Source organism: Argopecten irradians, chromosome 9, assembly GCF_041381155.1.
Source record: "Argopecten irradians isolate NY chromosome 9, Ai_NY, whole genome shotgun sequence".
NCBI classification, from domain to species: Eukaryota; Metazoa; Mollusca; class Bivalvia; order Pectinida; family Pectinidae; genus Argopecten; species Argopecten irradians.
In genome coordinates this window covers 6,069,912-6,084,814 of record NC_091142.1, presented here as the reverse complement: position 1 = coordinate 6,084,814, position 14,903 = coordinate 6,069,912, and the positions used below count along the sequence as shown (strand labels likewise).

The 14,903-nt window shown below is 33.5% G+C and overlaps 1 protein-coding gene across 1 annotated transcript; it reads right to left on the bottom strand.

The window, feature by feature from the left end:
• Positions 1-567: 567 nt before the first annotated feature.
• Positions 568-2,560, bottom strand: LOC138331218 (rhodopsin, GQ-coupled-like). The gene has a single exon (XM_069278704.1). The coding sequence runs from the start codon at positions 2,504-2,506 to the stop codon at positions 1,136-1,138; it is 1,371 nt and encodes a 456-aa protein (XP_069134805.1). The 5' UTR covers positions 2,507-2,560; the 3' UTR covers positions 568-1,135.
• Positions 2,561-14,903: the final 12,343 nt, after the last annotated feature.

The following is a 14,903-nucleotide window of genomic DNA, read 5'->3' as shown; positions in this document are numbered from 1 at the left end:
GTAATATCGCAAACATAAATTTGAAATTTTAAGTGGTCAACTGGTTTTGATTGAGCTTAATGAGAAAATGTTTTGTGTTGTTAATTAAGTAATAAAACAATTATTGTTGTCTATCAGCTTTGGCTCACAATGAAATAAAAACATTTTTCCATACTTGCTACGGAATAAAGATAACTCTATTTTATCGGGATAAGGAGAAGACGGCATACAACGTTCCAATGATGATGGCGCGATGAATTTGAATCTTAACAATTGAAATTCCATCGTCATTCGTTGAAGTATAACAGAAAATAATCAAACATGGTATGGCCAGGTGGACATATATACATATTAACCCTCGTGAAAGATTTTGGCCTTACACACTCGGCAAGCCTCGTGTTGCCCAGCCGGAATCTCACACTTGGGTTGACCCATCCCAATCCACTTTACAGTCCAATGTTTGTTTCTAAAAGTCTTAATAGTTAAAAATACTAAAATTACAACTTTTCACATATGTTTTTTGATCATTATTAAAACAGTTGAGAGTGAACATATTTTCTCCTCTAATATAAAGATCACAATAAAATGTTTTCAGAAAGACATTTATTTGTTTATTTCCCAATAGTTATAACCATAATGATAGTAACTTGTAATGAAAGGATATATATAATTCAACTTTAACTTTTTAACTACCAGAAGAAATATTTTTAATTTTCCTTATCGAATTTTAAAAACTTTTCAACCATAGGGTTCTTCATTTATCTAGAAATGAAAAAAGAGATAATCCTTATCACGAAGAAAGATCACATCAAATTATCATACTTGCAGGGCACATGGGAAATATATAAAGTCCTTCTTGTAATTTTCGTCTTCTTCAAGCTTTGGCTTATATATATCAGTCCAGATTTTTCCAACTTTCCAAGCACGACACAAAAAATATTGAGACACTACACCATGCCTATATATGGTATTACACAGCAAACACGTGACTTCCATCCTTCCAGATGTTATCAAGTTGAGTCTAATGAACCTGTAATAGGATTTCTTTTATAACACTGAGTCACGTTTGGACCGATGCAGACAACGTTTAACACGTGAGTATCCTCAGACAATTGGGCGATCTTAGGGGTGAACAGACCTTTCACTAAATGTATTTTTAAGCTTTCAGTTCCTTTGACGCCTTTTCGATGACTGCCGCCGTGGTTTGAACTTGTTCAGCGTTGGGTGCAGGTGTAGCGGGGACTGCTACCGGTGTTGCTGCAGGACCCGCGGCACCAGGGATGTATACAGGTTGAACGGTTTTTGGTTGGTTGTTAGCCATCGAGACAATAGCGCCAACCAGCTCCTTTACAAGCTCTCCTGAGTTGACCCCTTGGTTCATGGTCGGTTGCATTTCGTAGCCTGGCCCATAGGAGCTTGCAACAGTAGAGGCACTGCATTCGCTGGCGGTGCGGCCAACTTGTGCTTTAGATGTAGCTTCCACTGGCGGTTTTGGTTTTGGCCTGCAACAGTTGAGGAAGCAGGGAGCCTTTTCATTCAAAGCGGCACGGAACTTAGGATGGCTGAGAGCATACACAATAGGATTGTGCATAGCAGATGCTTTCGCCAACATAACAGGAAGTTCTGACATCAATGGCGTAACGAAACTTGGATCTCCGAACTGGGCCATCAAAGCAATGGTGGCATAGGGGCTCCATGATAGGATAAAGAGTGAGATCAGGGTCATAGCGATTTTGGTGATTTTGATCTCTGCTTTGGTTTTTTCTTGCTTCTCAGCTTCTTCGGCATTTAGTTTATCAGCCATGGCAGCCATTTCTCTGGCATGCTTCCTAATAGCACCGATAATCATAACGTAAGATCCAACAATTAGCAACAGAGGTAAGGCGAAGGCGAACACATACATTCCTACGATGTAAATCCTGTTTGACAGGCTTTTGGTCAAGTAATCAAATGTGCACGAAGTTTGGAAACCTTCAGGAATGTAGGCGCCGAGTCCAAAGAAAGGCAATAGGGACCATCCAACTGCCCAAACCCAAACCACGACGATCATGATGAAAGCTGTCTTTCTTGTCATAATTCGCGCAGCTTGGAGCGGCCTTGTGATGCAGATACAGCGATCAATGGAAATCATAGCCAGTGTATTGATAGACATGAGTCCAAATATACCTCCGATAAATCCGTAGAACTGACACGCCACATCTCCGAACACCCATTTAGTATTAAAAGCAGAGACAGTCAAGAGAGGAAACCCGTTAACAGCGGAGAAAGTCAGATCACTGAGAGCGAGGTTGACGATCAACATGTTGGACGGGGACTTGAGTGTCTTGGTTGAGGTAAAAACCGAGATGACGACAATGTTGCCGACGACACCGCTGATACCAACCACAGTGATGAAGAGACCGATGAAGTAGTGCCATGTGTCCGGCACGGGATCGAACTGCTTCCAGTGGGGGTGGACAAAGTAGTCATACGTATCATACAGATGTGTAGTGTTGAGCGGCGCCAACTCCGTCACCCCAACAACCATGATGATACCTGAAGGAGTACCCTGGGTGGTAGCAAGATGGCCAATTACCAGAGAGATACTAAAGAATATTGGGTGCTCTGCTTGTTTTTATACTTTAGTTCCTATCGTGATTTTTCTCTGACCACCCATGTAATTCCTGTGTATGGTATAAGTAAGCCTATTACAGTACATACTGATTGAGAACAGTTACTGGATTGTATCCAGGGCGTTCGTTAACAAAACTGTCGATTCAGCACAATCTGTATATTTGTTAGGTTAATTACTAATGCAAGTATTTGGGTATAAACCAATTATTGGAATTACAAAAACGCCCAACATGCAAGCTTTCGATATATGGCTATCAAGACTATATGCACACGTTATATATAAATGAATGTCACATAACGAGTTCAATAGAGTGCGTGTGTACTTTATAAGATAAATAAGTGATCATGAGATAAATTCTAAATTGGAATATTATTCACTATGATAAAAAAATAAGAATCGGGTTGATTGAATGAAGTATTTAGACGACAATCTAACTATGTAGAAATCACCAGCAACTCGTTATACTAGAACTGTATGCCCAATTCTACAGGCAGTTTAGTGTAGCTAGCGTACTGTAAAAGTGCATATTTAGTCGTAATAATATCTTAAGGCTTTTCATGTCAGACTGTTTTCGCTTTAATACGACTGCGCTAAATTAAAAAAAAATGTATATTGTTTGAGTATACATATATCCAATTATATTCGCGGGGATGATATTGTTGCGATTTCGCGGCATAACATGTTCGTGAAAATTTGACCCGCAAAATAATGAAAAATGGTTAAATCATATATGACCATAAAGCGAAATCGTAAAAATTCAAAACTGCGATGAAATTCCAGTTTTCACTTTTTAATTTAAAACGCGAAAATCTTGACCTATAACCGGCTATACGGCATTATAAATGACCGAAATCATAAATACGCTTACTTTAATCGTCGTTGTAATAAATATTACTTCAAATTGTTTCCTTGAGAGAATTTGCTAATATCCGTATGTTTAATTACAAAATGTGACATCCTTCAAACACGTTAATCTGACTGCGAACTATGTAAACAGGACAATTGTTACATTATGATAATAAATTATCCTTTAAGCAAGAAAATCTGAAAATACGAGCATGTAAACAAAACACCTGTTAGTTTTTGATAAAAACGTCCCACACTGAGCAAAGCGATTTGAAAAAAACAAATGTGTATACAAGACACCTACTACATTTAGAGAATATAAAATGTGTTTCGTAGTAAGCCTTTTAAGATTTCTTCATAGTTCTTCGTATTAACTGCACAGATTAGTGATAATTGTTAACAGCATGTACCATGTACAATTAAAACATTCAATGAACATTAACGACTAGGCAAACATGCAAACATTAAAATAATTATTATTAACAAAAGTTTGCATTCCTCTCCATCTTAATCATTTTGGCATGTTTTTCTTATATGGAGATGTAACTGTTGCATTAACGGAACTGAATAATAATAATCTTAACTTGATGGTGTCTAAATGACAACAGTGGTCTTTAAATAAACCTAACTACATTGACAAGCAACACATGTTGGGGGAATTCATTACACAATCCCGCGCACATCTCGCCTATCTCGCCATATCATTACTAAAAGCAGTTGCCAATACCAAAGACTGCAAATCAACAATGATGAAATATATATGAAATGTGTGACACAATTAATTACGAGGATGATATATTACTTTGTTTAGAAACCTTCCTGAAGTTTACGTTTACTGTAACCATAAATCAGCTAGACAGCTTACTTTTTGCAGCATCACGTTTTCTGACCTGGCGGGGATATCTCTACTGTATGAAGTCTTATATTTAAGATTTTATTAACAAATAAAGGATATTAAAAAATGAACGAAATATATCAAATTTTGTACATTTCCTGGTAACTTCTGTTTTGTGTATTCGAGCGGGACTAACTTTCGCTATATTTGCATAACTTTCTGCGAACTTAAATGCCGAATAAGATGAAAAGTTTGACAAAATGGTAACAGATATAAAATTGACAATGCGCGAAAGATTCTACCTACGAATAAAAATAAAAGAGAAATTCGCGAAATGTTCTCCACGCAAAATTATAAGAAAAAATTGGCTTTGAGTTTTGGGATATGTATATAAGAGGGCTTGCTTTCGAACGAACGGCTGGACTGCCATGACGACAAAAGGAAAGGCTTGTTTGATCTCACTAGTTACATCAAAGCAATATTGATACAATGGATTTAGGATTTGATCACGTTCGACACGGCACCAACACAAGCTAAAGCTAAAATAAGAATCAAATACAACCATCTGATTTATATGGCTAATTACTCTAATTAATTAGAAAATATTACACGGGAAGCTGTGTAATATGAATTTTATTATGACGTTTGACAGAAGTATTACCAAATGAAATTCGTAAAACATAATGGGGATATCAAATAAGAAGACAAGTAGAGATGAAAGCTTATCACTTTTCTAACGCAAAAGTTACATTGACCTTGCAACCCTTTTCTCATTTAACACTTTTTGGCGTCCATTTCCGGTCTTAAAATCTCTAACGTCTCAACATAAAGGTACAATTTGTTATTCCTTACATCTTTTAACTTAGATATAATGGAGATTGTATTACACCTGTGTGCCATTTAATGTAACTAATATCTATGTTTGTTAATAATTTTACAACATTGAAATATTGAACAATGAGGAGTTTGTATGACGAACAACTGTAATATTAATCATTACAGCAGTCTTGGATCTCCAAAAAACTTACAAAAGGGAAAAAAAAAGAAAAAAAAACAGAAAAAAATGAAAAAAAAAAAAAAAAAATAAAAAAAAAATAAAAAATAAAAAAAAAGTTCATGTTGCATATTTTTGCACAGTTCAGAAAAAAAAATAACAGACCGATTGCAAAGACTTTCTTTGAAGCGACGCCTATGCAACTCGAAAGCCATATATTGAATATTTTCAAAAGACCAAGCTATTTCGTAAATAAGTTTACAACAAAAACGTATCTTCGTTGATAAGATAAGAAGGTACGTTCTTGACACATTAAGATATGCCCTTACAAGATAATTTATCACATGGTAACAATTTGCATCTAATCAAATACAATAGCATCTTGTTAACAGGTAATTTGACACGGAAAAGCTTGATTTTGTTTGTAAAATGTTATGTTTGTTAGTGGTGGAAAGCAGGAGTGCCAAGAGAAAAAACACAGAGCAGCGTTCTTTAACTGGCAACTGACCTACTTGGGATTCGAACTCGCAACCCAGCATTATCTTGAATTGATCAGAAGTTAATATGAAAATTCATAATTAACACTGATGCATTAAAAAACCAAATTTATTTCATTATAACTCTTTTTAAGGTGTATTAAATTTTCAATTAATGATATCAATTGAGAGAACATCAATACAGGCAATCACAGCTGTTTGATCTCTTTGACATTTGTCAATAAAACTGTTAAAAAATTAATGAAAATTTGAGCCAAACAAGATATATACTATTTTAGTCTTTCTTCACAAAACATTTATTTTCTACTCCAATGATATTATGTTTTTTGTTCAAATTCCATTTTCATTCGTCTTTGTTTCTGATATGTGCTCACGATTTTACACGCCTATGTTAGATGAGTCAGTTCATTATCTCGGTTTGACGCATAGAGAATATTTTCATATTTTACATTTTTATCCTGTGATTTGAGTGACATCAAATCACACTTTTGAACAAAACCACAATCCCATTCCTTAAGCATATTAAATATTCATACAAGCCAGAAAATGTAAATAAATGCACGAGACTTTACCTAACATTGTATGAAATTAATCAAAATTCCGTAAATATATTAATTTTAAAACATTTTTGATCTTAAGAAGTCATTGCTTACTTGTATGATGTAACAGAGAACAAATCGAAAGCTTTAGAAGAAATATTTGATATAAAGGAAAAAAATGAAAAAAAATGAAAATATCTTTGTAATATTTATTGATTAGACTTTATCATTAATTTTAATAATGAAAGTTTTAAAAAAATCCGTTATAGATGATAATTAGCTGCAATATTGTAGGACTTTTAGACAGATAATGATGTCGCCTTTATTGTAGCTCAAAAGACTTTTAGACAGATAATGATGTCGCCTTTAGAGCTACAGTTGGTGCCTATTACTGCTAATGGAGCAAAGTAATAGTTATGCAAACCATAATAAAACGTTTGCATGCATTTTATCCGCTTTGTTTTATATCGTTTACCTACTAGACAATACAAATTAAACCGTATAAAATATCAAATTCTCAGCTAGACATTATTTTTTTTACATATACATATGAAGGCCTTTCTGAAAAGAATTTATACTGGAAGTCTTCAAATTATGAATTTGACGTCTTGTGAGCGGTACGGTAGATATTAAGAATGGTAGTTATGTTTGTTTAGGATAACAACATTATGTAAATGCTTGTATATGCGTAAATCAATCGGAAACCTACAATAAGGTATAGAAAATTGTGCCCGAGTGATTTTCGGAGGCGCTGCTCCTCTACGACACATAGGGACCAATTCGTACCCGACCGAAAGGTATAGTAGGCCGGGTACGTATATTCGTTCTAGATGATAATGTGATATATTCATATTGTATATTACTAACCTATTTAAATGACTCATTGATCTGACTTTATTGTTAATTTTCAAAGCACAAATTGTAAAAAAAACCCATAACATATAGTAATGTAACATATAAGTATAGAATTGCTTAGCCTATTTAAACGACTCATTGCCTAAAGTCAGTACAAACAGGTCTCAATTACCTGTTGTGACGTAGCCACATGTTGTGTACTACGTCACTATTCTTGTTTGGTATTAAAGCAAACAAACTTCATTCAAAATATCTTATAAACACAAGTTAACATGATGATACGATCAGGTAGTGAAATCAATATATTCTGAGTGTGGTGAAAGTTTTCCTGAAATTGTATTTTTTTATTTATTTATTTTTTTATTTTTTTGCGTATTTTGTCAAAATTCACAAACTACGCACATATTTACGAGTCACTAACAATATCTAATGTTAGCTATGATGTACACATCTTTTTGATCATCTGGTCGACTTAATTCAAATTCCAAACATTTTATTAACAAAAAAGGTTGAATGTCGATAGGGTTGATCACAATGCATACCCAATCATAAGTATCTCCTCAACTTAGTCCTGTAAACCTGATTATTAAAGGGCACGCTTTCTGTTGTGACGTAAAAATCTAGAAGGGTGACAGAGGTCAATCCGTGTCGGATTACTCCTTTTTGATCCCTTTGTTATTAATAAAATATGTTGAAATAAAAAAATAAACACTCCTTTATTTTTGAATATAGAAAATAGTTAGCTATATTTAAAGCGTATCATGCCGTCAAACTGTGAATTGGGTAATGTTGGGGTCGGGATATTTTGGCGTATTTCTATTGAAAAAAAAAAAAGATTTTATTTAATGTGTTTAAATTTGGCGTTTACCGGCGCACCCTTGATATCGTATTTCCTATTGCAAGGCAATAGTCTAATTGTCTATAAATATCTAAATAGATTAATCTCAATGCAGATTTTCATTGTTGATTTTAAAAACTTGTGTTCACCATTTCAAATAATATTAAAATGTCGATGCCGACGGAGTTAACATTTAATGGGGTAAATTTTGTCGGTTTTATGACAACCACCTATTTCTATATTCTTTGAGCAAAGGCTTATTTAGTTCAATCTGAGTTAAAGTTTAAAGAAACATTTATGTTCTCATATATTTTTTGTTATCCATATTTTCATAACTTGAAGATAAAAACAGTGATTGATTGATTATAACTGGTCGATGGTGACATTAATTGTCGTCAAACGTAAAAACCAGATTCCCTGTCAATGTCACTTCACTGAGAATACATTTCATATAATCAAAAAAATGCTTAAGCGTTTATATTAAAAACCATATATCTTATACCAAATAATACGAGATATGTTAATTTTAACTTTCTGAGATCCAAAGGAAACACCTGCACATTACAATACTGAATTTATCTATATATATGACATAAACGCATGTTCGGATTCCGGTAAATTCTTTTGACAATGCATTTCAGTGAAAACTAATCTGAAAATCAGTGACGTAATGCATCACATAAAATCCGGACATTTGACGGTTAATAGATTAAGTACAGATCTGATTGTCACGTGACATATTCAATCCATAAATAAACCATTATACTGACACGGTGCCAGTCACTTCGCCGGAAGATGGGGCTGTAAAAATTTGACGTGTCTGATTATTTCAATAATTTATTATTGAATGTCTGAAATTATCGTACATTTAGTATTCTAATCTGCATAATGATGAACTCATATCTTAGTTAATGAACACCAAGTACTTCTATTTTTAATTTTATTTACGCAATAACTAATATTGTATACTGGAAAGGCGCTTCGCTGATGTTCATCTCAAGATCTCTGTAAAGACTTTTTCACTTGAATAAGGATAAATTTTTAAGTGATGCTTTGCTTTTCTTCCATATTCCAAATTTACAGCTAATATCAAATTAAGTATTGTAACAATCATACCGTTGCCACAGTTAGAAGTTTGACTTTATAGTTCGTTCACTTTGAGTTTTGCGTTCGCCCTTGTGATGAAGGCGTTAGGTTCGGGTCCTCTGATCGAGTCACATCATAGTCGATTCAAGTGGTAGTTTCTGCTACTGGTTAACATTAAACAAAACCGGCGTGGAACAGTTGTTTTTCCTGTTGTCAGCATGATGTGACCAAATTGAGCGTTCTGTTGAGTGTCTTTGCTATTTCATTGTATTCACCAAACAGTCAGCTAGGACTAAAAAGGAAGAAAAGTTCACTATCACAAGAAGACACAGCACGAATATACCTCAATTTCCGAGGATACAATATACGCTATGAACCGCACGCTAGGTAACCGCCTACACAGGGTTCTCCTTTAGTCCTCCAAGATCTATCTTTTATCTTTGTGAAAGCTAACGAGCAATTTAAAAAACAGACGGCATATCAGACGAGGTATAAAATTAATGCACCTGATGGCATTTAAGGCACATGCCGTGGCCGAAAAGGATCGCGATATGACCATCGTGGCTGTTTTTAAGACAGTATTATAAGTAAGAACAAAAGAAATTGCAAAAGTCATAACTTGATAAAACCGAAGACTGGGAATGGGTAAAATGGCAAAAGTACTGGTGTAATAGTATTTTAGGTAAGAATGTCTTTTGTTCATAAATACAATGATCAGAAATCTCACCTGAATTTCGAATTCCAAATAAATTATATCAAGGGTTAGAGTTGACATGTCGTAACATCTTACTCAGTTGTCCATCACAGCACAAAACAATAGAGTTTAACTGACTTGATGGTGGAAGAACAGTTTAAATTACTATCTTTTTATAAAAGAAAAAAAATGACAAAACAAAACAAAGTATGACAAATTCAATGCAACATATTTTGTCTAGATCACTGTATAAAATGAGAGAATGACTAAAAATGAAAGATTTTTTTGAAATTGTAATGATGAATGAAGTATGACGTTTTTACAATAGTGACAGATTAATTGATGCATGTACATTGCATGAACTGTATCATAATTAAAATATCAATTGAAATGTCTTGATTGACAGATTTTATATCAAATCAAACACGTAATAGAAATTGCAAAAAACGAAGCGACACAAGTCATACGATTTGTAAGGTTTTCATATGATTTATATGAGGGCATGCGTAGTTAGATAAGGTTAATGCCTTCAGAAAGCTCAACAAAGATGCATGAAATAATGACTTACTAATTGGAATAAAAATATGATTATTAAATACTTTGGTATTTCACTATGACGTATTTCTCGTTATATTAAGATAAATATTGTATGTTAAATGAAATACATATCACACGTGATGACTTCAGGTGCCCGACACTCTTTGGAAGTATACTTAGGTAATCCACGTGACTAACTCTCAATAGGGTATAATGCTATGCGATTTACCTGTTCAGATTATTTACAAACTAATATATGACGGAATTATAGATTCACTTGTGATTTATCATGATAAGACCTAAATATGATATTTCATTTTCTATAAGTGTGATTTTGATTCAGTCTTAAATGAAAAGATTGCGATAGAAAATGAATCCTGAAGCCAAACCTTCAGAAATGTAAAGCAAAAAAAACTTGTTTGACTATTAAAATTCTGAATTTTGATTAATGTAAAGAAAACAAATGGGCTCAACAAATTTAACCGAAGCATAATGAAAATAATGAATGAATTTGTACAATTGTAGTGAAAATTATAATGTAAATCTAGGGATTTGATGTTGATTTTAACGTAATATCTATGCAGATACTAAAATCCATAATGACAAGACAGACGTCATGATGCAAACTATTCTATTTCAGAGTTTAACTTCGTTGCTAACCATTTGAATAAACAGTTTTGTCACATAAACCGTCTGATATCAAGTGACTTCTTCCGTGTAATTGCTTCACATATAACACTAGCGTAATATAATCTGGAGTGATTTTAATTGGCTGGACATTCATTATGACGTCATGACTTGACGTCAGTAAACGATGACTTGAACTCAGTGTTTTGAGAACGTCGTGAATAAAATGGCGGCATACGCTGGATTTTCGAAACAGGTGTTACCGTTGAAATTCATCGAAATGTAGGCTATTATTGTATGTGATTTTGTAAATGTGTGTTTATTTTTTATGTGATTATACAAAACGAGTCTTAGAAGGTTTTATTTTTGCGAGCGTTGGCGAGCATAGATTAAAACTTAAAGACTAGTTTATGATACTGTATTTATATTTTCACGGGAATGTTTCAATTACAATTATTAATTTTTCTTTGTTTTCATACTAAATCTGGCTTTCTGATTGGCCAATATTTTTTTTGCATACCACTACGAAAAAAAAAATCCGAGAATGAACCGAAACCCCGACGTTATCGTGACGTCACAATAGAGACATTGACGTTGCGTGTTGATTCGGAAAAAAGAATCCCTTAAAAAACCGCTATAATGTTACATTTAAACATACTTCAATTATCAAATAGAGTATAAAATTAATTATAAGTATTGATGTCACTATTTTTTCATACCCGATAAAATTTTTGACATCAATTTTAAAGATGCTCCACCGGACATATGATTTTTTTCACTATTAAAAAAAAGCAGACGATTTGTATTTTTCTTCAGTTAGGTACTTTAACCATTACCAACATTGAAAAGTTTGAGCTTCTAATTTTACTTCAAGTTAAAAATATGAAAAATAATTAATTGCATCCCGAAAAAAACCGTGGCACTATATCCTATATGGAATGAAGTACTGATTGTGCATGCACCAAAGGCAAAATTTTTTTATATTATTTTTTGTGTTAATCAGACATATATATATACACGATAAAACACCAATTATTGTTCAATAATGAATAATCATTTATGCTGCCATCGGCGGTGGAGCATCTTTAAATAATGATAACCATTTTTTTCATATATGGTGTGTACGTATCGCTGTATTTTAGAATCCCGTATTAGTTATTTTGCTGATAAAGCGATTTAAATATTTATTGCTACATCATTCTCAAGTATACATTTTACCTGTAAACATAAATCAAATGAAGGAATTATCACTATAACTCTGTAAGTACGGGTTTCTGTTAATTCATGATAAATGGAATTCCAGAGAACTTTGATAGTTTATAAATACTACACCATACATCTACTTTATGATGGATGATATACTAGAAAATTTGATAATTGATGACATATAAATTTACGTTATATGCTTACATAATCTGGACAATATAGAATTAACATATGTGTCAAAATCATTGAAGACTAACATACGGCTAATTTCGTTCACATAAAAGTTGATGTTGATGCTCGTGTTTTAGCAAGTAATGATTACCTAGAGTAACTTCTCTGTGGCGCTAACTATATATTCGTTCATACGTACGGGTGCAATACTTGCTGTTCTAGGGCAATACACTCATGCCGCCTGAGGCTGTAGTGCATGGCTACCCATATAATAAAGCCTCGTGACGTCACGGCGTCAACAAAATCTCTGTGTCAATTTTAACATTTTTTCACAAATTTGACTGGTTTTACTAAAAAAGATGCAAACAACGGAATTTGTGTTGAAAATATCACGCAATTTTTCATGTATGGAAAATTGACTTCCAGTCGTGGATTTCTTCGAATTAATTTCAAAATGGCGGGATATTATAGTGGTAAAATTGCAATAAAACGTCGAGGTATGAAAGAAAAATGCTCTTTCATAAGTTGATATGAAGAATAGGGATATTCTACCCTCGGGATCACAAAATGTTGCAAAACCCTCGGCAAGCATCGGGTTTTACTACATTTGTGACCCTCGGGTAAAATATCCCTATCCTTCATATCCATTTATAGTATATAAGTATATTCATGGCTATTTGGATACTTTTATTTTCTCGCAACTTCAAAGAACCGTATAGCTGTTTTTTTTTTACTATTGATGAACTCTATTTGTGTGACAGATACTGAACGTGACCACAAAGTGTTTTATAAATCTGTCAGCAGTCTGTCTTTAATCTGCAATCGCACAAAGGTATACGCAAAACACACAAAGCCATAGTTATATATGCAATGAGAAATATAGCTACATTCTAACGCTGTTTTGGCATGACTACAGCAGAAAATGATATGAGATAAGGTTTAAACTTTCAACTCGTATTGTCAGACGTCTTTGAGGAATTTATCGTTCTTGAATTAGGAATACGTTACAGTATTCTGACTGGCTAAGTTTTTTTTTTTTTTTTTACTTTATACATATATTCTTGAAGGACCAATTGTCATGAGGGTAATCAAATGCCTTCGGACATCAACAAAACAACAACAAATAAAATGTTCAAATTCTCTATCAAATCGTTATTTATCTAACGCGACACGGAAGATTTCTATCGGCCGGTCGCTGGGTAATGGCCGACACAATAGGGACCCATTTTCTTCAGGGGAGGGGAGGCGGGCGCTTTTTGGCTTGTTCCGAAAATTGAGGTCATTCCAAATAAATTTTGAGCAGCAGGCATTTGGAAAATCTCGTTTAAGCTGAAAATTTCTAATTGTTACATCGATTTTTAAGTCTTTCAACCCACTGGTCATGGAAAGTGATGAACACACTCTGATTACATAGAATAGCGTTATGTTTTCATCAGCACCGCACCAGCCATTTTAGGTAAGTTGAATCGCCAAAATAATTTGTAATAACCCAAAATTTCGGCTATGAATCACATGATCAGACAAGTGACTTCCAGTTCTTTGTTGGCATACTCCTGATAAGTACACATGGAGAGTCAAAAGCTGATGGTAGTGTTTTAAATTTCATTTATAATGAACTTAAGAAAATACTTTCGTTTTGGGGTATATTGCTACATCGTTTTCATAAAATTACATGTTAATAACACACACTCCCTTTCAAGACAAATCTTCCTTGACCAAATCTGCTTTCGCAGACGATACTTTTTATGAAATCACGCTAAAGTTCACGAGATATAATCAAAATTGTAAACATGACGAAAACAGTTCCCAGACAAATTAAGGGCACCTGATTATATGATCAAATATCGATAATGGCGCGAAAACCCAATGTTATCGCTACGTCACAAGATATATTGGCGTTGTGTATCAATTTGTAAAAAAATAATTCATTGATAAGTGAATGGAATAATGGAATCATAAATTAAATTGACTGTAATACATTATAATTATTTATGACAATATTTTGTAATTTCGTTAGTTTAATATCACGATAATCTTGATTTGAAACGTTGTGAATTCGAGTGGCAGAAAAAAAATGTAACAGCCGACTGAATTAAAAATGTGACATAAATACTAAATACAATCGACACATACATCATAGGGACATTTAAGGTATGAAAACAAAAGAAAGATGACGATATTGCCACCACCCGAAACCACACAGACTATAGGAGGTGGACCTATATTCATTTAATGCGCTTTGATGTATGACTCTCACATTTATAAATTTAAGACTCGGCAATCAATCATCATAAACTACATTGTAATCTTCGCCTTCAGAAAGACTTTAATAATACAAATTGTTTCTAGTTACGATGTAAATTGAATGTTCGTAAAATACAAAACATAACATAACTGATTAACATATTTGAGTAATAGTTCGTGACGGAAAGAAACGAGGCGTGACGACTAATATTTTAGATATTGTGCATTCAGCCATGAAACTAACTACGAATCGTTTACAAGCTTATCTGTAATTTACATAATATGCAAATTAGAAGCTGTATGTTACCAACTTGAAGGAAAATCTTGTTGGAGCGCATGTA

Coding starts and splice junctions, on each gene's coding strand:
- LOC138331218 (XM_069278704.1), bottom strand. CDS start 2,506: ATGGTTGTTGGGGTGACGGAGTTGGCGCCGCTCAACACTACACATCTG.